The 22,108-nt window shown below is 42.6% G+C and overlaps 1 protein-coding gene across 1 annotated transcript in view; it reads right to left on the bottom strand.

Annotated features, from left to right (window-relative positions):
* The window catches only part of LOC135212703 (large ribosomal subunit protein bL17m-like), a 55,955-nt gene extending 53,755 nt beyond the window's left edge, over window positions 1–2,200 (bottom strand). The window contains exon 1 of the mRNA XM_064246394.1: window positions 1,915–2,200. Within this exon, the coding sequence (XP_064102464.1) occupies window positions 1,915–2,112 (198 nt within the window). The 5' untranslated portion in view covers window positions 2,113–2,200. The remainder of the gene's footprint in view (window positions 1–1,914) is intronic.
* Window positions 2,201–22,108: the final 19,908 nt, after the last annotated feature.

A 22,108-nucleotide genomic window follows, 5' to 3' on the forward strand; every position in this document is an offset into this window, starting at 1 on the left:
AGCAGCGGCGCCAGGAACGGGAACAACATCAGCAGGTGCGAGCATCACAGGAACGGCAGACGAGACAGCAGGAGCAGGTACAGGTACAGCAGCGGTGGTCACGGCAGGTACGGCAGATGTGTGGGAGGTACAGTGGTCGAACCAGCGGCACAGACATCCTAGGTACGGTGGGAGGTCCAGGGGCGAGCTCTTCGGGCACATGAAGTCCGGTCACGGCAGCACGGCAAACCCAGGTGGCGGCATCACACTCCCCCCGAGTTACGGCGACTGGTCCCCTGCACCGATGTAGTGGGTGTTACAGAGCCAACCGCGTGCTGGGTGTACACCAGGTGAGGAGGTGAAGCATAGCCAGGGGTTGTAAGGGTCGTGGTGGTGGTCGTGACCGTTGTATGGGTGACCGCCACGGAGCCAGCGAGATGATAGAGCAGCCCCTGGAAACATCGGCCACGCCCTGCAGCCCCAACGTGCCCACACCTGTCCGAGGTCATCCTTCGCGGCAACCGCACCTGAGAGGCCAAAAGTCGGGTGATTAGAAGGATCCTCTACCCGCTCGCGCGAAAGACGAACGGATAGAGGACCCAGAGTACAACTCTACGTCAGGGTATCTAGCGCCCTCCTCCACACTCGACACGTACAGGAGAGGAAAAGGACCTAGACACCCCCCCCGAAGGGGAAGGCGCGAGACGTGGAAGTTGAGCGGGCGGCAGGAAAGAAGACGAAGTATCGTCACCAAAGGAGTCGCGGGAGAGCTTTCCGACGACTCCTTTGCAGGCCTTCGCTTCTTCTGCCCTCATACAAAGTCCACTGCGCCTCCGACCAATCATTACATACATCACAGGGCTCGGCTCGGGTGCATTCGCGCCCCCGACACCGAGCACACAAAATATGAGGGTCAATCTCCGGGAACGATCGGAACTTCCCGCATTTACGCCCTTCGATACCCGGCAAAGTCTCCGTGGGGTGGTAGCGAGGCGAGGAGATTTCCATCATAAATAGATAATTGATTGAAGCAATTTATTATGAAAAAGAGAGAATAATTGTACTTACAATAACTCTTTCATACACAATTACAACCAAATACTCAGAAAGCAAACGACGAGAAGCGGGCAGAGAGCGTCGAACACACACGTCCATCCACTGCGAGGCCGAAAGCAAAAGTGATTTGTTTACCTCCCAGTCGCGCGCGCGCGCCTGTCGGACAAGCAGTTAACTACCGAACCCCTTGTTCGAAAGCTTACGACCTATCCAGCTGCCGCTAGTACCTTCCTATTGTAAAAGGACCGAAGGTTTGTATGCCGTGTCGGAACAAATTTGGCCTTAATTTCTAACTTTGGAGAAAATACTTACTTCGAAAGGAGAGTAGAGGTCTTTAGCTCCGTTTCTCACCAACAACAAGTCGCGACTGATGCCCATCTCCGGTGTCAGGACGCGTTATAATGTACTTTTTCGGAGGGTGGCAAGCGTTGAATGTAGGTGGCCTGTTTGGCCTGCTGTGATGTTTTACCCTAAGTAAAAATGTTGAACGTGTTTTGGTGAGATTTGCACTACGTTTGACACCCTTTTCACTACCCTCTGTTTAAATCTTAAAATTTGGCCTTAATTTCTAACTTAGGAAGAAAATACTTACTTCGAAAGGAGAGCAGAGGTCTTTAGCTCCGTTTCTCACCAACAAGAAGTCACGACTGATGCACATCTGCGATGTCAGGTCGCGTTATAATGTATTTTTTTGGGGATTGTTCACGCTGATCGTACATGGTCCACTCTGTACCCTGCGGTTTTTTACTCTATGTTGTTTTAAAAACGTTAGGCTGTCTAGCCCTTTTCTGCTACCATTGTCAGAATGGAAATACTGTTAGGCCTCTAGCCTTCTACCTAGCCTAATCAGGACTATTTTAGTTTCAATTGAGAACTTACCCTTTCAGCATAGCCTCTGGCTTCATCAGCACGATTGTAATTGAGTTCTATCCTCTCGTTTTTAACCAGACTCGTTACAGTTTTTCTTAATTTAATTAATCTGCCTTCTGGGCCCAGTGGATTTGACAGTCTTCTCCTATTGTTTTGTATCGTAATCCTTAAGGCAGGAATAAGTTTCCTTATTTCGGCCTGATTCATTTTAACTTAATCGTATTTCAAAAATTTTTAATAGCAACTACGGTGCAATTGCGTTTGACCGTCCACCTTAGTCTTAGTAGTAGTAGTAGGCGGGATATGTCTTTGAAACGGCTCCCATGCTTGTTTTTTATTCCTCCTTTGTTTGTGCTTGTTTGAGTTTCTTCTATCTGAAATACCGCATTTCTTTTAGAAAATCTTTCCTATTCTCCACTTCCTCCCTCAGTAGATCTACCAATAAGAGTATATTAGCTACTAATTCCTCTTTATTTTCTTGATATGGTTGCTGCGCAAAACCATACCAATTTCTAATCTCCTTGTATGCTGGACAGTAAAGTAAGACATATTCTAAATTTTCATTTTGTTCCTCACAGCATAAGCATTTTGTATCTTCTCCTTTTATCCTATTTATATCAAGTAACCCTAGTGTAGCCAGACTGAACCTACTGATCAGCATTTTTTATTTTCTGTAGATTCTTAATGTTGACTTTTCATTCATTTCTTTCTGCCATGTTTTTATGTCCCAGTTGTTTATTTCTCTTAACTATTTGTTTTTAACTGCTTCAATTTTACTTAATTTTATGTTTAGTTCTTTCATATATTCTGTTACTTGCATTATCCAGTTTATTTATTTATGTTTTTTTTTTTTTCATACTGATCCATGGTTATCTCATATAGGAGCCTGTTTCCACCACTCTTCAATGTATGCTTCAGGTAGAATAGTTTATTCTACATATCTCTTGAGTGGCAGGAAGAGGCCCCTATTTCTGATCTTAACGCACAACTTGCTGTGTAACTTGGCGCTTTCAAAATTGTTCTATATACTTGATTGTCTATCTTCTGAAATTCATTTAAGGTTTTCTTGTCAAGTTTCATGACTTCTAGGGCATACATGAAGGATGGCATCGCTAATCCTTTCCAATACAATTTTTCTATTTTTACCCTGCTACAGCTTTTATTGATGACTGCATTAGCTATATTTCCCATCTGCTTTGCTTTAATTTGTGTCCTTTTTATCTGTTCTCTGGAACAGTCTTTCATGTTGTTGGCTGTCACTCCTAGGTATTTAATCTGCTCAACTATTTTTATTCCTTCTATGTGCTCCATATTTTCCACATCGTCAATACTATACCAGTCGTAAATTAGTATGTTACTCTTGTCCTTGTTAATGTTTAGGCCACATTCACTCGCTATTTCCATAAGGGTTTTTATTGCTTTTGTTATTTCTTCAAGCGTGTGTCCTAGTATTGATCCATCATCTGCATATGATAGTGCCACTATCCTTATAACTTCATTTTTAAAACCTTCTGTTGTATTTTCTAGTTTTTCTATTATTAGGTACGTTATTAGTAGAAAGAATATGGTTGATCCATTGCATCCCTGTCTTATTCCAGTAGTTACATTTAGCCCCTTTTGTTCTATATTGCCATTAGTTATATTTAACTCTTTTTGTTCTATATTGTTAACGCATAAACTTGTAACATCATTTGTATATATCTTTGTAACTGCATTTATTACCTCTCAGGCAGCCTATATTTCATCATGAACTCTATGCGCTTTTTTCTGTTAACTGAGTCAAATGCTTTTTGGAAGTCTGTTGATACAACAAATAATGGGTCCTTTCTTCTGTACGTTTCTTGTATGCAGTCTTGTAAAATATATTAATTATCAATTCCCCTCCTTTGTGCGGTAGAGCCTGATTGCATTTAATTAATTTTTCCTATGTTTCTAATATGCTTTTCTATTTTGGTTTTCAGTTTCCATTACATGGGAAGGGTTGAAGCCTCTTCTTCGCAACGATACGTCAGTTGCTCGTGTGGTGTTTTTCTAGTTAAGAAATTTTCCTCTATTTTTATTTTCTTTTGCCTTTTCTGCATTCCTGGTGAAATAACAAAAATAAATTATTCTTCCCGAACATTTTTACAAAAATTGTAGTTGAGACTTCTTCCTCTATGGCCATTTATGGTATGCAATTTTAACGCAAAAGTTGTTGCTTTGAAAAAAAAAAATGCTGAACCTTAAGTGTTGTATATTTGCTTTTTTATAATTTCCTAGCTCCATTTCTTGTATGCTTCTAATCTATTTATTTTCTAACCCTTCCTTTCCCTTATTGTCCCACTGGGATTTATTTCTATTTTTATCATTTCCTTTAATTGGCATGTGTTCTGGTCTGTATCTTCCATATACTTTATTACTGGTTTCCACCACGTCCTTTCATTTTCGTACGTCTATGGTCACAGTTACTTTTCTAAATATTTCCTTTTTCCTGTTTTGGGTACTGTTTGTATACTGCGATTCCCATTTACTATCTGCTTCCATCCTTCACCGTAGTAGCGTGACCATAGCGTCATTTCAATTAAGAGGTCTTGCTTTCAGTAAGAGAAATTGTGCATCATTGCGTACTGACATACCGTACATCATTTGACTTTAGTTCTCATTTATGACCTGTTGCTGTTTACACCAAGCTGTAAAGCTTTATTTCCAGCTTGAAATTTCATAAAGGAAGAGCATTAACTGAATGCTCTACATATTTTATCTCGACTTTGCCTCGGCGAAAGTACCGTAAAAACTCCCTTTGTATCTTATGAGCAGCCACGTCCGCGTATAGTATTTAACCATTCAGTTGTGTATTATTACATCCCATTTTTATCATTTACATTACTCAGCCATATGTCCTATCTGAACCAGATCCTTTGTAATGACCGAAATCCGAGCATATATGTATTAGCTCATTATTTTAAGTAGAGACAAAACGAATAGGAAATGAGATGTAACATTCATGCAGTTTGTCGAGAAAAGGGACGGATCCCCCTTTTGGCGACAAACCTGCCGCAACTTCAGGCTAGTTTAGCAAGAAGAAGAATCCTAGACGAGTCACGAGTGCAGACCATAGAGGGTATATATAAATACCTAGGAGCAAGAGCCCGTGCCAGCACAAGGGTGGCTTAATATTACAAAAACAAACAACAACGATCTCTAATACCAATACTACGTAGTTCGGTGGTCTTCCACCGGAGCGGCGCTGCAAACTGCAAAGCCTTGCGGCCATTTTTAAAGGTCTGGTAACCCGCAAATTGAACAGGGGATAAGTGCGACTGTGAATTCTTTTTTATCAACAGTGTTTCATGAATTTAGCGAATTGTTAGGGTTTAGTGAGTGTGTGTTTAGTGAATGTTTAGGGTTACGTGAGTACATGTTTAGTGAATGCTTAGTGTGTAAGTAGTCAGTGAATGTTTAGGGCTTAGTGAATCTTTAGGGTTTTAGTTAATCGTTTATGAATGTTAGTGAATAATACTAATTTTTATTTTCAGCTCAAGGCCATATACATGAAATATACAAAGAATAGACAATAACATACAGTCTAGATACATAAGATAAAAAGAAAACCAATATGATTAATAGGCAATATCCATATATGCGGAGGTAGTTTAAAAGAAGGTAGTCAAAATAATGGTCATACCCGTACTAAGATTGAGAATAGTTAAAATAGAATGTAGAAACTATATTGACTATAATCACAGTGATAATGAAAAAAAGAAAATACCAGTAATGACAATAATCATAGCAATATAATAATAGTGACAGATTATGCAGATGACATTTTGCAAAAACAGAGATTTAAAAGTCATTTAGCATTTGCTCATTTTCTCATCTTCCCCACAATTTAGATCTTCTTGCCTCACTACTTAGGATGCTGTATATGATCGAATCACTGTTGTTTCGCAGTTGGGTTATCAGACTGCATTTGTTCGCCTTACAATAATTTTTAAATTGTCCAGGTTGTTTCTGTGAACATCTGTGTGGCGAGGAGTGTTTGTGAGTCGTCTCAAAATGTCATTATGAACACCAGTCTCCCTGTGGACGAATTACACCGTGACCATGGAGACTGCAGTTTCAAGTCTTGGTGACAGAAGGCAAACCTCTGTTCGATGTCTGCCGTATCTTTTAGGTCCCCCGTGATAATGTGACCCAAATACGGAAATTCGAGCACAAATTCCAGCCGATGATATCCGAGGAAAATTTGGGGTTCTGCAATTTGCTTAAGCAATATCGGGAGCAGCGACATGCATTGAGTCTTGGTTTCGTTGTATAGGATATCAAATTCCTCTGCATATTGGCGGCAAGTGTCGATGAGTTGCATGGAGACCTTGCACTGATGGGGAAATCAGAACCATATCGTCGGCATGACAGGTTGTTTATAGTTGTTTCATTGACAGTGCATCCAATTGGGAGTGAGTTCATTTTGACATTCAAGGCATCTGTGTACGTATGAAACAGGTATGGAGAGAGAATGCCTCCTTGCCGAAGCCCGTTAAGGGAGCCGAAAGTGTGTGACAATACGTTAGTTACCCCATGTGACACACAATTGCTGTGTGGAGAACCAGCAATATAAAATGCCAATTAGATATAGGAGTGTGCCTCTTTTATGCAGCTTCAGGTAGTTTACTCTGTCAAATGCTTTTCTCGCGTCCACAAAACAAAGGGAAACAGGAGAGGCTGATGATAGGTAATAGTTCAGCATAGTGTTGCCGGATGCCCTAGGCAAAATTTCTGTAGATTTTGTTCATTTTTTTCTGTAGATTTGATGAAATTTCTGTAGACTACTCATACTTACTTTATTTGCTATCTAATACAAACATTTGAAATTACTGATACATAACTGCATAAATTTGATCCTTTTACATATGCAGAAACACTTTAACTCACTTTGGAAAATTATGTGAAATGCTGCAACACAATCTAGGTATGCCTATACATAAATTTGCATAAATAATATAAATGTTAGTCTTTCTACCAGACACACTTCACCATAGTTTCAGGAATTGATAATGCAACAGTGCAAAACAGTTTAGGCCTACACAGAATGACAATGAAAATAAATATTCAGTGCTTATGAACAATTCTGTCTGTACCTCTTAATGATATAGGTACTTTGCAAGTTATTAGAAAAAAAATGAGTTCACCTATTGTCAGTGACAAAAGACGAGGATGGGAAAGCTGCTATAAGAGGTGCAAGAGAATTTATTTCCTTACTTTTTACAACCGCAGGGTTTAATGCTTCTAATTTTCGAAAGACTGGGTTATTAAAAGAAAATCTCTTCAATATTTAACTGGCAGCTTCAATGTAAAATGAGTTGGTATAGCACATGTTATCTTCGAGACTTCGAGTGATGCAATGGAACTGCATTTAAGCGTATCATTCATATTTGGTTTAAACTTTATTCTAAGATGGACAGGAATTAATGTTTCAAGACTGCTGAAAAAAGTTCTGTATTTCTGTAGATTTGCAAAAACAAAAAAAAAAAAACAGTAGAAATACAGAAATTTCTGTAGATCTGGCACACATAATCAGTATGTAGGTGCAGGTGTCAGTTAAAAAGTGTGCTTTAAATCCGAACCGGTTGTCAGTGGTGTGTAGAAAGGGGGAGAAGTCGCATTAGAAGAACCGAGAATGTTTAGTGGGTAGATATTCAGTGAATGTTTAGGGAGTGTTTAAGGTTTAGTGAAAGTTTAGTGTGTAAGTGTTCAGGGATTAATGAAGGTTGGTGCATGTCAGTGTTTAGTAAAAGTTTTAGTAAGTATTCAGTGAATGTTTACTGTGTAAGTATTCAGTGAATGTTTAGTGAGTGTTTAGGATTTTGTGAATGTTAGTTTATAGCAAATGTTTAGTGTGTAGGCATTCAGTGATTGTTTAGGGTTTAGTGAATGTTTAGTGTGTAAGTTTTCAGTGAGTGTTTGAGGTTTAGTGAATATTAGTGCTTAGCAAATGGTTAGTAAGCATTCAGTGAATGTTTAATGAGAGCTTAGGGTTTAGTGAATGTTGAGTGTTTGGGGTTTACTGAATGTTAGTGTTTAGTGAATTTTTAGTGTGTAAGTATTCAGTGAATGTTTACAGTTTAGTGATTGTTTTTGTTTAGTGAATATTTAGTAAGCATTCAGTGAATTTTTAGCGAGTGTTTAGTGCATATTTAGTGTGAGTGTTTAATGAGTGATGAGTGGATGTTGATTTACTGTTTAGTGTTTAAAGAGTGTTTAGGGGTTTAATGAGCATTAAGGGTTAATAGAGTATTTAGTGTTGAATGAGCGTTTAGGGTTCATTGAGTGTTTAATGTATGGTGAGTGCTTAGTGAATGTTTAGTGTTTAATGAGTGTTTAGGATAAAGTGAGTTTTAGTGAATGTTTACTGAGTGTTTGGGGACAGTGAGTTTTTAGTGTTTCATGAGTGTTTAGTGAGCATTTAGTGTATAGTGAGTGTTGAGTATTCAATTAGTGTTTAGTGCTATTGAGTGTGAGTGTATGCTAAATGTGAGTGTGATTATATAGTGAGTGTAGAGTAATTGTGAGCATTCAGTGAGTGTAAGTGTATTATGTAAGTTAATGTTTAGTGATTGTGCATTACTGTTTAGATAGTGTTTAGTGACTGTATGCAAAGAAAGTCTTGTAAATAACAGGAACCATTTATGCTAGAGATTGCTTGGATCCAAGAGGAAATGCCTGGGCCTTTTGACCACAATGGATGGCGTTCATAGGCCAACCTGTTTTTGTAATGTGATTTTTCACTGTGAAATTGGGTCCAGTAATAATAATAATAATACCTGCAACACTAATAATAATAGTAGTAAAAAATAAAAAAAATAATAGTAAAAATAGTTATAGCAATAATATATAGGGCTATGAACAGGACCGAGACCTTTCAAAATGGCTGCCTGAGGTCACATGCTTGGCAGAGAGATCGCCACTCCAGTGATTGACGCTCTGTGGTGCAGACAGTGATGACTTAGCGTAAATAATGTGGGTCTGTAATCTGTAAGATCATAATTAGTAACTTAAATAATATGTCTTGCAACTCAGAATTCAACGTTAAATAATATGTCTTGCAACTCAGAATTCAACGGCAGCCACAAAAAATAATACATCTTGCAGCTCGGAAATCAACGGCAGCCACTAAAAATAATATGTCGTGGTACTCAGAATTCAACGGCAGCCACGTGATGTGTAAGATTGAGTTTTATTTCATGTATTGCCATTCCTTTTTGGCCTTTAAATGTCGTTTATGATAAGTGTATGCGGGGATTGTTATTGTGTTAGTAAAATAATTTATTCGTTGTAATAAAACTTGTAAAAATTCAGTTGACCTTGCCTCTTTAACCCTCTACCGAGTAGTAGCAGCATTGTCTATTAAGATCTTGTCATTGGCCCACACCATCAGGGCATGACTAGTGTAAAGCTCACGAAATTTCCGACATTTGGTCCTTCGAACTGGATGACAGGTGCTCTGCTGCTCGGAAGGCATTGAATTGGCAATGGTAATTAGTCTGATGAGAGGAAAGTGCGACCACTAGCACGAGTAGGTAACCCATGGTTGCCCAAATTTGATATTAACTTTTCCCCTTCTTCGTAACATAGTCTACTTCTGTTTTTGTTTGCATTGGTCCCTTGTAGCAATTTAACAATCATGGAAGTTGCTTCATTTATTCAAATTGAGGCGACATTGGGTCTCCTCTCGGAGCCTGATACTTGAAGCTCAACGTGAGCTTATAGAAATGCGTACCACAGCTGTATACCAGAATCTTGTAGGCAATATTTGTGGAGATGAGAAACAGCTTCGTTCGCTGTATATGTCAAATGTTGCTAAATTAGAATCTGGGATAGAGGCTAGGCTACGCCAGCTGTTGAATGAAGCAACAAGGGCAGTTTCGTTGTTACTGCACCGGATTGATACGCTAAGCGTTCCCACTAAAACCGTAAGTTTGTCATAACTGAAACCGTTGCCCCTTCCTGTGTTCGAGGGAGAAGTAAGCGAGTATGCCTCGTTTAGAGTTGTTTGAAGTTCGTGTGAATCGTAGAAGTGACTTGGACGATGTGACCAAGTTCACTTACCTACTGGATACCTTGGGAAAGGATCTGCTCAGAGTCATCAAATCTCTGAGCGTAACCGTGGCTAACTATCACATTGCTCTAGATCTGCTCGATAAGCAATATGGGAACGAGCACCAGACATTAGTTATACTGCACCGGCGGCTAGCAAATATTTTTGTGCCTTCGATGAACCCCGTGGAACTGAAGAAATTCCGATTCGAGTTGACTAGCTTGATCGAGCAGATTAAAAAACTAAGTAAAAATGATGAAGGCCAAGGTATGGTAATGAGTCTCATCAATCAGAAATTGTCAGAGGGAAAGGTCTATCGTGAAGTGGTAGAACACCTACGGAAATGCGATTACACTCTTGATGAGTTCTTTGAGGCAATTGACTTCATCATCTATATGCTTGAAGATGATATGTTACAGAAGGGCAAAACCCCAGGAACAGACACTAAAGTGAATGCTGATTCTAATTGAAGGGTAAAAGGTTGTCCGTTCTGCAACGAAAATCATTCTGCTCACGAATGTAACAAATCCCATGATATCACCGCAAAACAACAACAGTTGATCCGAATGAGAAGGTGTTTTAATTGTTTGAATATAGGTCACAGGAGTGAACAATGTCATAGTAAAGTAACCTGTAAGTTGTGCAGTGCTAGGCACCATAGTTTGATTTGTGATAATAGACCCCTCCCCCCAAAATCTTCAACTTCCACTCCTGTTGCTCCCTCCTATAATGCTACCAATAATTCACGTCACTTCTCTCCTGGTGAAAACGATGAGCGTGAAAACTAGCCACAAGATCGCTACCACCCCGAAAATGAAAGACAAAGATTCGAAGCCTTGCGTGAACACTAAAGTAACAGTAAGGAATCCATCGCTAGAATGGCCTTGTTCATTGTTGCTAATGGCCACTGCTCATTTGCGTGTCCAAAATAAGAACCACCGTATCAGGTTGTTCCTCAATACGGGGAGTCAGAGGAGTTTCATCTCCGCGCAATTAGCGGAATGCTTAAATCTACCTGTTGTTGGTAGGGTGGCATTAAAACTCTCCACCTTCGGTTTCGCAGTGATCGAGGGAGAATTTGATGTGGTAGCATGCTGCATAGAAATGGGGAATAGAGTGGTACAAACTAAGTTGGCTGTACATGATAATGTGGATGTCCCCATCCACAACGTAGGATATGCAAAAGTAAGAGCACACCTTGTTACCAAGGGCTGTCATATCGCCTACCAGGAAGCCAAACGTGATCAGTTAAAAGGGTAGACGTACTCGTTGGGGCTGACAATTTCAGTTACTTTGTAATCGGGTCAGAACGCACTGATGCAGTCAACATCTTTATTACACGGCGGGATGTTGCCATTTGGAAAAGTTCCACAATGGGTGCTCGAAGGCGCCACTCAAAGTACCACCCATATGCTACGCGTTTGTAGGCTAGCCCCACCTGACGTTGATGTAGATGAATAGTGGAGGTTAGATAAAATTGGGATCGCTCCTTCATAGCAGAATACCATGCAGGAAACCGAAGCGGTGGATATGGTGAGTAAAAGTATTATTAAAACTGATCAGGGATATCAAGTAAGTCTTCCCTTTCGATCGGAAGAAAGTCCTGATGTAAATTATTGCAATGCCATAGCGCGATTAGAAACACTCAATGCTAAGTTTAACTGGGACCCCCAGTACTGTGCAGAATCTGAAAGTGTAATACAAACTTATCTGGAAGCAGGATTCATTGAGAAAGTGGATAGCCGAACCACCCCCTTGCGAATCGTATTCAATGCTTCAGCCAAATCAAAAGACAACTTCTCCTTAAGCGATTGCCTCCTTTCGGGACCCAACTTAGTAGAGACCCTGTATAATCGGTTGACAAGATTCAGACTTGGGCTATATGTCATAATAGCTGATATCAGCAAAACCTTCCATCGTATTTTTCTCAATCCCAGTGATGCCAATTACCAAGGAGAAGAAGACGGGGACCAGAGGAGTACCAGCTTCGGCTGGCACTTCCTCGCCTGGTTCTAGCGGTTCTGCCGCTAAACCAGGATCCGCCTCGGCTTCTCGTTCGCGAGAAGTACCAAGTGGACGGTCTCCCGTGGGAGACCGTCCAGCCAAAGTCTTGACGCCCGAGCTCGCTCGCCGTCAAGACCGAAGCGCGGAGCAGAAGACTGGCGAGAGTCGTGCAGACGACTCTCGCCAGGCCAGCGGACGCTCTCGCAGCGACCAGCTGGCTGCTCGGGCTGACGTGACGGTCTCCGACCGGCCACGCGCTGAGACGAGGAAGGGGTCCCCGCAGCCGTCGGTACCAGCCTCGGCTGGTACCAGCGGCTCGACACGCCGAGAGGACGCTCACCGGTCTCACCGCGACAGCGAGCCTAGCAGGTCACCTGACCGCCGCTCCCACAGGGACCGGGCGGATAGGGGGACCAGCAGCAGCTCCTCTGCACACGAGATCGGGGCCGCTGTTCTCGGTCCAGCCGTTTCCCTGGGAAACGGCTCGACTAGGCCTGCAAAGTGGCGATCGCCTGCAGCCCTCCAAGCCCGCTGGTTCTGCCAGCGAGCGAAAGAAGAGCGTCATGTCTTCCTCTCCCGTGCCTGCAACTTCCTCGGTTTGCACCAGGAAGAGCGAGGCACAGCGGGGTGATCGTGAGGGGCATACCCCGCACGATCCCGTCATGACGCCGTAAGTACCAGGTACGATCTTCGGACCGACCAGGACGTACGCGCAAGTGGCAGGAGGAATCCGAGAGGGGTCTATCGCAGTTCCTTCTCCTTAAGGGGGAGGTTCTCGGAATGCTCTTGTTCGAGGGGCTTGACGGTCCTACTCTGCAAGATGCTATGACTTCCGAGATCCAGAGGAACTTTGTCGAGGTTATGGCGCTGATTCGTCAGCGCAACGACCGCGGGGAAGGATTGCCGCTCCCACCAGCAGAGCCCACGTCTCTGCTCGAGTCGTTTTGGGGCCCGAGAGGGAACCCAAACCGACGGTGGGTCTGCCGCGATTGGAGCTTGCCGATTCTGTCTTGAACCAGAGTCTCTCGTCTCCGGACAAGAAGGCTCTCTCAGTTCTGGCCGGTCGATCAAGCTACTTCCACCTCCTCTACTGCGACAGCGGCGTTTCTACGTGTCTTCGGACACCGTATTTAAATACTCCTTCGGTCCTCCTGAGAGGTTTCGACCTCGACGAGGACTGGAATGAGTCGGAGGACGGTATCGGCTCTCTCCTGTCAGGTGTCGATCAGCCCCACCCAGACGACGTTCACAGTGGCGGCAGACCCTTACCTACAGTGAGAGTTCGTAACCCTCCTCGGAAAATGTTTTCTCCTGACGATACGTTTTCCCAGACTCTGAGAGGCAGCGATGGCTGCTCCTACTCTTCTCCAACTGCTAGTTCCACTGGGAAGGCGAGCGAGTATCCAATTCCTCCCCCATTCCCTCTCTCCTTACGGCTACGAGGGAAAGGGGAGGGATCCTACAGAGATTTCTCTGTAGGATCCTACGTTGGGGTCTGCGCTACCGGGGGGACCTTCGGGTCCTACCTGATGTAAGCCCCGGTCGTTGAGGAGGGATCCTGCCCCATTCTCGATTTCTACGGGAATCGAGAGGACCACCAGCCGATATCGTTTGACGAATTCGGTGGGGGTTTCGCAGAGTGCTTAGAATTCTACGGAATTTCTAGCGCATTCAGAGTGTTCGAGTTTTTTACGATCTCCAAACACTTAGGCGAGACCACGGTCCAAAGTAAGCGAGACGAGAATCCCCGATAATTGTTACACGATAATCGGGAACCTCGCCTATGCTCGAATTCCTGGAATTTGTAGCATTGGGAAGAAGACTGCTGCTGAAAGAAGACTATCTCACAGTAGGCGACCAACCTGGAATAGAGAAGAACGGACGGGAACATCCAGTTTGGCTTGAACTATCGTCTTAGTTATTCTGTTCACCATTGAAGCTTTCCTTCGAGGAAGACTTCTCCTTCACTCTCTTTGATAGAGATCGAAGGTGGTCGATCTCCAATCCTTATTTTGTTTTCTTGAAGGAAAGAATTTAGGATGGAGATCGTTGTTCAGAATCCTACAAATATACTACGTATATTAACCTCGCGACATGATTCTGCTAAGCAGTCGAATTGTCCGAGGGGTAGGCGCATATCCTAGTTTCTCTACGGATTGCGACTTAGACGAGAAGTATTCTAATTGAACTGCAACTCGGGGTTGCCTGCAACCTCCCAGGAGTTTTCAGTTTCAATTTTATATACTTATGGTTTTGTCACGACAACACCATTTCAACTTTTATATTTACCGAAATTCGTTTCGCCTAAATATAATTGCTCGAGCATATCTTTTATGCTCGGTGGTTCTAGCCGAACGCATTCCTTCGTGGAATAATGGATTACCTGGCAACTCAGGATGACGAGTCAGCGAGAGCTCAGGCTCAGCTACTGCGTATTGAACTGCCTGATAGCAGCTCAGTATCAGCTGGGCCTCCGAGATGCACGGTCAGTTATGTCTCTCTCTCCCCTGCTTTGATTGACTAACGAACCGTATCTCTGCCCAACAATCATGGACTTAGGTCTCTGATTAACGGGGATTCTCGCAATAATGAAGGACCATCTACTGCTGTGACGCTAGATTCCATCGCCTTCGACATTGCGAGAATTTTCAACAGAGATATCTCTTGGACTCTTTCATCTTTATGTTTACCGCACGGTAACAGAAGTCTTGTACAGTCTCCCGCTGCATCGCACTGCGATAATGCGAATGATTTTGCAGACATCTGAGTTTGTCTTCAAAATATCTCGTATTCGTAGGTGTACAATTGTTCATTGTTCAACCCGAATTAACAGATGTGTCAGAAGACATCGCCTACTCTCCGACCTGACAGCTCTACTTTCAAATGTTCAGCCCATGAGAAGCAGTTCTTCAGGCGGCTTTCCCCTGTGTTTTCATTACTGAAGAACGCCCCGCTTTCATTGCAACTACGACTTCTCACCGGACAGCAATGAAATAGCGGTTAGCGTTTTCAGTTATTTGTAAGCACAGGTTATGAATCTTGAGAATCCTTCTCCCGATTCGTCTGTGAAGACGTAGGTTGCATTCAATATCTACCTTCGTCTTCAACGGTACATAGTGTTGTTTCTCCTTAGCTGAGATTCAACAACTATGAGATGTTTTGCCTTCAGGGACCTCGGTCTCTAGAAGGCAATTGACTTTCGCCTGTTGGGCACATGCCTTAAGAGAATCATCACCTCGCAGTCCGGCATTGGTGACAAACAAATACATTATTTGTTTGGTCTCTCGGCATAACCCTTTAAAGGCGAAGGTCACGTGACTTACTCGGATGCTTGGACAACTTGCCTCCTACCGAACGCAGTCAGTCGGCAGCTGTCAGAGCGCCCGAGTCAGTTTACGAACTACGCTGTTGACTTAGTTCGGTTGTTACAGAGCAATCATTACTTCGTTTTAATAGCTTGTCACAGTACCCATACCATCGACACCCACCATGGAGTGTCGGTGTCCTATCCACTACCGAGAACTTCGCTGCATGGGGATAGGAGGATGCGAGAGACTTCGTGGCAAACGGACAGACCAGTATGGGTACTGGACATCACCGAAGTAGAGAAGAGGGATAGGTCATGCGACTATTCCCTTCTTTTCCTCTGAGGAACTGCATGACTTCTCCTGCGAAGTCAAGCATCCAGGGGATGGGGATCCGTGACGCTCGATTTCGTACCGAATTTCGTAGCGAAGACTCAGAACCCTTCGGTCCCTGACGATTGGTTCGAGTCGTTCACAATCCCCTCCCTAATTGACTTCACCGCCTTCGATGCGAAGGAGATGCTGCCTTGTCCGCAAGAACTTCTCCGTGGCGCAGGTACTGAAGGCAGGGGTCTGGTCCAACCAGACCACATGCCCCTCCTTCTACCTTCGGGATATTGCCCACAGGTCCTTGGATCTTTTTCCTTGGGACCCGTGGTGGCTGCTCAACACGTTGTGTAGCGAACCCAGACCCTCGCAGGCTGAACAGCATCGAGTCCTGGTGTGACCGTAAGAATGGATGAGTGAATGAGAGTGTGACTGGCTCCTCTTCCCATCTTTTTCTTCCCCTCTACCTGTGGGTAGAGGGACACGGTCGTCACCCTGCTGGATAAGGACAAGATGCAGGTGAACTACTCAACAGAGCCCCATCCTATCCCTTTCACTAGGGATAGGAGCGTATATCCACCACTTCCTCCAACAAGGGGGAGGAAGTGGATGCCAGCTTGAGACAAACCCATACTTTATGTTGCCTCTTGCAAACAGGAACAAGTTCTTGCTTGCTGGTACGAAGAGATATGCTTGCCTCTCTCTTAGTACTCGGCCCAGAGGTCTGACCATTGATCCTGCGGTGCACACCCCGATCAATCGGACAGAGGCTTGGATCCCTCCCTCGCTCTTACGACCAGGGAGGCATTCCAGGGATGGGCGAACACCAGTCTGTTCATCAAAAGACTCAGATTCCTCCCACCAAGAAGTGAGTCTTCCTATTGTTAAAGGACCGATGGTTTGTATTACGTATCGGAACAAATGACAATTTGTCGAAAATTGCATTTTTCCTAACTATACAAACCTGAGGTCCTTTACATATAGTCCCTCCTCATGCCACCCCTCACTCTGCGTATTTTGCATGGGCCAAAAGCAAAAGTGATTTGTTTACCTCCCAGTCGCGCGGCGCACGACTGTCGGACAAGCAGTTAACTACCGTTCTCCCCTTGTTCGAAGCTTACGACCGTTCCAGCTGCCGCTAGCTACTTCCTATTGTTAAAGGACCTCAGGTTTGTATAGTTAGGAAACATGCAATTTTTGACAAATTGTCATTTTTGTTTTTTAGCTTGTGTAATCCAGCCACATTTTTTATTGGTGCCCAACGTGGGGCTGCTGGTCTGGCAGCTGCAGGATGGTTGGTGTGGTAGGTTGTATGATTGGCGAAGAAAACGAGTATGGAAGATTTGACTGAAGGGGGAAGGTTGAAGGAGAGGAGTTGTGGTTGTTGAGGGAAGCTAAGGAAAGAGTGGAAGAAGAGAATGAGAATTTGAGGGTAGACTGTGAGGAGCTGAAGAGCGAGTTAGAGGAAATGAGAGGAATGCTAAGGAGTGCGAAAGTGGAAATGAAAGAAGAGGTGAAGGAGCGGAAGAGAGAATAGCTGAGAAAATGGATGAAAAATCGGAGTAATGATGAATGCAGTGCAGGTGATGATGAAGGGATTCATGGGAGAGGGAGCAGTAGGAGGTAGGCCTACTGGCTCTTTTGATGGGCCAGGAGCAATTAAGAAAGTGAAAGAACAAGTGGATGAGAGTACGAGTGGTGAAGGTGATTTGGTTGTGATAAGCAAGGGAAAGAAGGGGAAGACACAGGATAAGGATAAACCTGAGGACAAGAATAAGAAGGGGCTGAGGAAAAGAAGACTAGGGGAAAGAAAGTTAGTAAAGATGCCGCTCAGGATGAGACTAGGACGGAATACATTGGGGAAAGGGCTGAGAGTGATTTAGATAGCGGTGAGTGGAAACAGGTTGGTAGAAAGAAGGGTAAGAAGAGCGTAATCAAGAGCATGGATGTTCGTGTGGAAGTTGATTCGTTGTATTCGGACGAGGTTCAGATGGATCAAAATGGAAGTAGCGAAAGTGAGAGAGAGTGAGCTGGGAGTACGAAAGGCTGTGTATATGAGAGAGGTACCCCGATGTGCACAATACGAAGAATATGGTAGTAGGGACATAGGGGACTTTTTAAAGGAATATGGGAAGTATTGTGTGGCTAAGTATGAGGATAACAAGAGAGTTTGGGCAAAAGAGTTGGGTAGCTTTTTGACAGGATTTTTGTTGAGTATGTATGGGGTAATGATGAGTGTAGGGAATGTGCCTTATGAGAGTGTGAAAGCCAGGATTGTTGGACAAGCAAAGAGGATAAAGAGTAGTGTTAGATATAGGAGAAAACATGATTTTGATGAGGCAAGAATGAATGTTGGTTAGTCTTTGTCAGTGTAGTGTGCAGGTTGGAAACATTGGATAAATGAGTGTAAAGAGTTAGTGAGGAAGTTGTTGGCGAATATGCCTGAGAGTGTGTATGAGTTTATAAATCTGAAACATAAGGAGAAAATGCGATGGACGAATGAAAAGTTGACGTGGAATGACATTTTAGAAATATTAGAGGATTACGAGTTAGATAAGTGTATGAAAGAAAGAGAGTAGAAGTGTTAGTGTTAGGACTGAAGTAGCTGAGGTTATACCAGAGTTTAAGAGCTATAGGGAGGCAGTTTTAGAAGAGCTGAGGTGAATGGCATAGCGAGTGGTTGACAGGATTGTGATAGCAAGTAACTTAAGTGTAGTAAACCCTAAGAGAGATCAAAGTACAAGCGTTGGAGGAGTAGGATCAGTTAGTTGTGAATGAGAGCAGCAGTGTTACAGATGTGGAGAGCCAGGACACAAGATGAATGAGTGTCGGTGGGCATTGGGAGTGTGTTTTGAGTGTGGACAGACAGGTCATATGATGAGTGAATGTAAGAAAGATAGGGATATTAAGTGTTACAGGTGTGGGCAGGTAGGGCATACAGTGAGTGGATGTCGGGGTACCTGTGTGAATATGATTTGCGGCAACTGTGGGAAGAATAGTCATTATGCTAGGATGTGTAAGGAACCGCGTACAAAATGTGTTGAAATGGAATGGAAGGTCATGTAGCGAGTGTGTGTAGGCAGAAGAGGATGAGTCAGGCTGGGAATTCGGGAAACTAGGTGTTAAGGGGATTCAGTTGGGTGAGTCCTGTAGTGTGCGACAGTATGTTTAGGAGAATGCGATGAGTGAATGGTTGAGGGTAAATAAGTATGAGCCAAGTGTCAGTGAACAAATGGGTCTGGGAGATCGACAGTGTGTTGGTTGAGTATGAAAGAAAGCAGATGAGTGTAGAGAGAGGAAGTGGAAGGAAGGAGTGTTGAACAGCATGATAAGGGTGTTAGTGGTGGGGTGCAAACAGTTGATAAACCGTGTAGTTCGGATGACTTTGAGGGAATGAATGATACTTATAGTGTATGTGGGTTTGAATTAACAGGGATAAGTGAGACCTCAGTGGGGAGGAAACCTAGTAGTAAGGAGGTAGTTGATAGTATGGATAAGTCTTTGCAAGAGTTTGCCAGAAGTATGGATGAACTCACTGGTTTGGTAGCAGAAATAGGGGGAGATGTTGGGACCAGAGCTAGAAGATGTCGATGAAGTAGTGACCGAGATTTGGGAGGATAGTAGTGAGGGAGATAATGGGAATTTGAATGAAAGTGGTTTGGAAGAAGTGAATGGCAATGTAACTTAGAGAATGTATGAGGGTCCTCAAACAAGATCCAAGGGGCATGCATCCGAGCATCCTTGGGTGTTGTGGAAAACAGTTTAGTGTGAGTGTTGCGAGGGTAAAGAGACGTTATCAAATCTAATGGGGGAGGTAATATGGAAGAGTGATAATGGTAGTTTATACTTGACAACGTCTCAGAGGGTTTCGTGAAAGAAAGAGAGAGAGAGATTGGTTGCGTGAAAGAGAGAGAGAGAGATATTGGTGGAGGAATAAGTGGGAGTGGGTTGATGGCAGTCGTAAGTGTGTGTCTGTTGTGGCAATCACTATGTATATCAGTGGCGAGACCTTACCTTACCTTACAGACCTTACATCTTGTTCGGGTTGCCCCAGGTCCCTCAGTGTGAGGCACCTCTAATGTCTACCAGAGAGTTGCTAGTACATCTTCCGGTATATTTTGCATCTTCCAATCTTGGATGGTCTGGGATGCAGTTTAGATATTTGTCGAGCTTATTCTTAAACACATCTACGCTCACTCCTGATATATTCCTCAGATGAGCTGGCAACGCATTGAATAGACGCTGCATTATCGATGCTGGTGCGTAGTGGATTAATGTCCTGTGTGCTTTCCTTATTTTTCCTGTATAGTTTTGGGCACTATAATCTACCTCTGCTTGCCTCTTTCTGATATTTTTAGTTCCATGATATTTTCTGCTATTCCTTCTATCTGTTTTTCCATGCCTGAATTATCATGTAGCGTTCTCTTCTCCTTTCTAGACTATATAATTTTAAGAATTGTAGTCTTTCCCAGTAGTCTAGGTCCTTAACTTCTTCTATTCTAGCTGTAAAGGACCTTTGTACACTCTCTATTTGTGCAATATCCTTTTGATAGTGTGGGTACCATATCATATTGCAATATTCAAGTGGACTACGAACATATGTTTTATAAAGCATAATCATGTGTTCAGCTTTTCTTGTTTTGAAGTGCCGTAACAACATTCCCATTTTTGCTTTACATTTTGCCAACAGAGTTGCTATTTGATCATTGCATAACATGTTCCTATTCATCATCACACCAAGGTCTTTAACTGCTTCCTTATTTGTGATGGTCTCATTATTAGGTCCCTTATATGGCATATAGCTTTCTTTCTCTGTCTCCATAATTTATGATTCAAATTTATCAGAGTTAAATACCATCCTATTTACCTCTGCCCAATCATATACTTTGTTAAGGTCTCTTTGTAGAGCGTTCCTATCTTCATCACAAGTAATTCTCTACTTATTCTTGTGTCATCTGCGAAACTACTCACTACCGAATCCTTAACATTATTGTCTATGTCTTCAATCATAATAACAAACAGTATTGCAGCTAACACCGTACCTTGCGGCACACCGGATATTACCTTGGCTTCATCCGATTTCTCGTCGTTTGCAATAACTATCTGTTTTTTCTGTTGTGTAAAAATTCTTTTAACCATCTTCCTACTTTATCCACAATATTGTGTTTTCTAATTTTCTTCGCCAATATATTATGGTCTACTTTATCAAAAGCTTTTGCAAAGTCTTAAATAAACCACATCTGTTTCATTTCCCGCTTTTCATATTTTTGAATATGTTTTCACGGTGGACTAACAGTTGGGTTTGTGTACTTTTTTCCGGGTACGAAACCATGTTGTCCTTTATTAAACAAATTATTTTTTATTAAATGTTTCATAATATTTTTCTCCATTACCCTTTCATACACTTTCATAATATGTGATGTTAGACTCACAGGCCTATAATTACTTGCCTCTAGTCTTGATCCACTTTTGAAAGTAGGGGTAATATATGCTAATTTGTGCTCATCATATATCTTGCCTGTATCTACACTTTGTCTTAATAATATTGCAAGTGGCTTTGCGATAGAATGAACTACTTTCTTTAACAAAATAGCAGGAATTCCATCAGGCCCTGCAGCAGCTCCATTTTTAATTTCATTAATAGCCTGCACAATATCCGACTTCATTAATATCTATGTCAGCTAAATATTCACTATTTTCATCCCTTACTTCTATATCATTATCTTCATTATCTATTCTAGGGTGAATTCTCTCTTATATCGTTCTGCCAGTATGTTGCAAATTTCCTTTTTCATTCGTTAATCTCCCTTCAATTCTCAGAGGGCCTATTTCTATTCTTCTTTTATTCATCTTCTTCGCATATGAGTATAATAGTTTGGGGTTTTGCTTGATATTTAATAGGGTTTTTTCTTCCAAGTCCCGTTTTTCATTTTCTTTTGATTGTATAATCTTTTGTTCTGCGTCAGTTACAAGTGTTGGGAGAAGTGAGGGAGTCTGTGTGGAGAGCTGGTGCTAGCCAGAGAGTTTTGGTAACAGTATTATTGATGGTCAGCTATTTGTGGCTCTTGAAGCTGTTGTTTGAATTATGTTTGTATTGTATGTTTGAATGTTGTTGTTTCTGTGTTGAGTTTGCTGTGCTTGTGAGTTCTGTTGGGTTGTAGATGAGTTGTTGGAGTTGTTGAGTGTTGTTGTTGTGGTTCCTTGATGTTGTAGGCAGTGTGTTGACTTATCGGGTTATTGTTTTTTTTTTTTTTTTTTTTTGGTATGGATAGTGATTATTTGTGCATTGGTCTTTTGTTGTATAGTTATTGAATTGTGTGGTTGTTGTCCTTGTATGGTTGATTGTGTGTGTTACAACGGCTAGTCTAGCTATATATCCAGCGGACAGTGGCGCAGCTCTTCACTCCAAGTCTGAGGTGAGTATATGTGTTTGTGTTTTGAGTTTTTGTTTTTTAGCTTGTGCAATCCTGCAACAACACACCAAGCAGCCTTA

This window comes from Macrobrachium nipponense, chromosome 41 (assembly GCF_015104395.2).
Source record: "Macrobrachium nipponense isolate FS-2020 chromosome 41, ASM1510439v2, whole genome shotgun sequence".
In the NCBI taxonomy this organism is placed as follows: Eukaryota; Metazoa; Arthropoda; class Malacostraca; order Decapoda; family Palaemonidae; genus Macrobrachium; species Macrobrachium nipponense.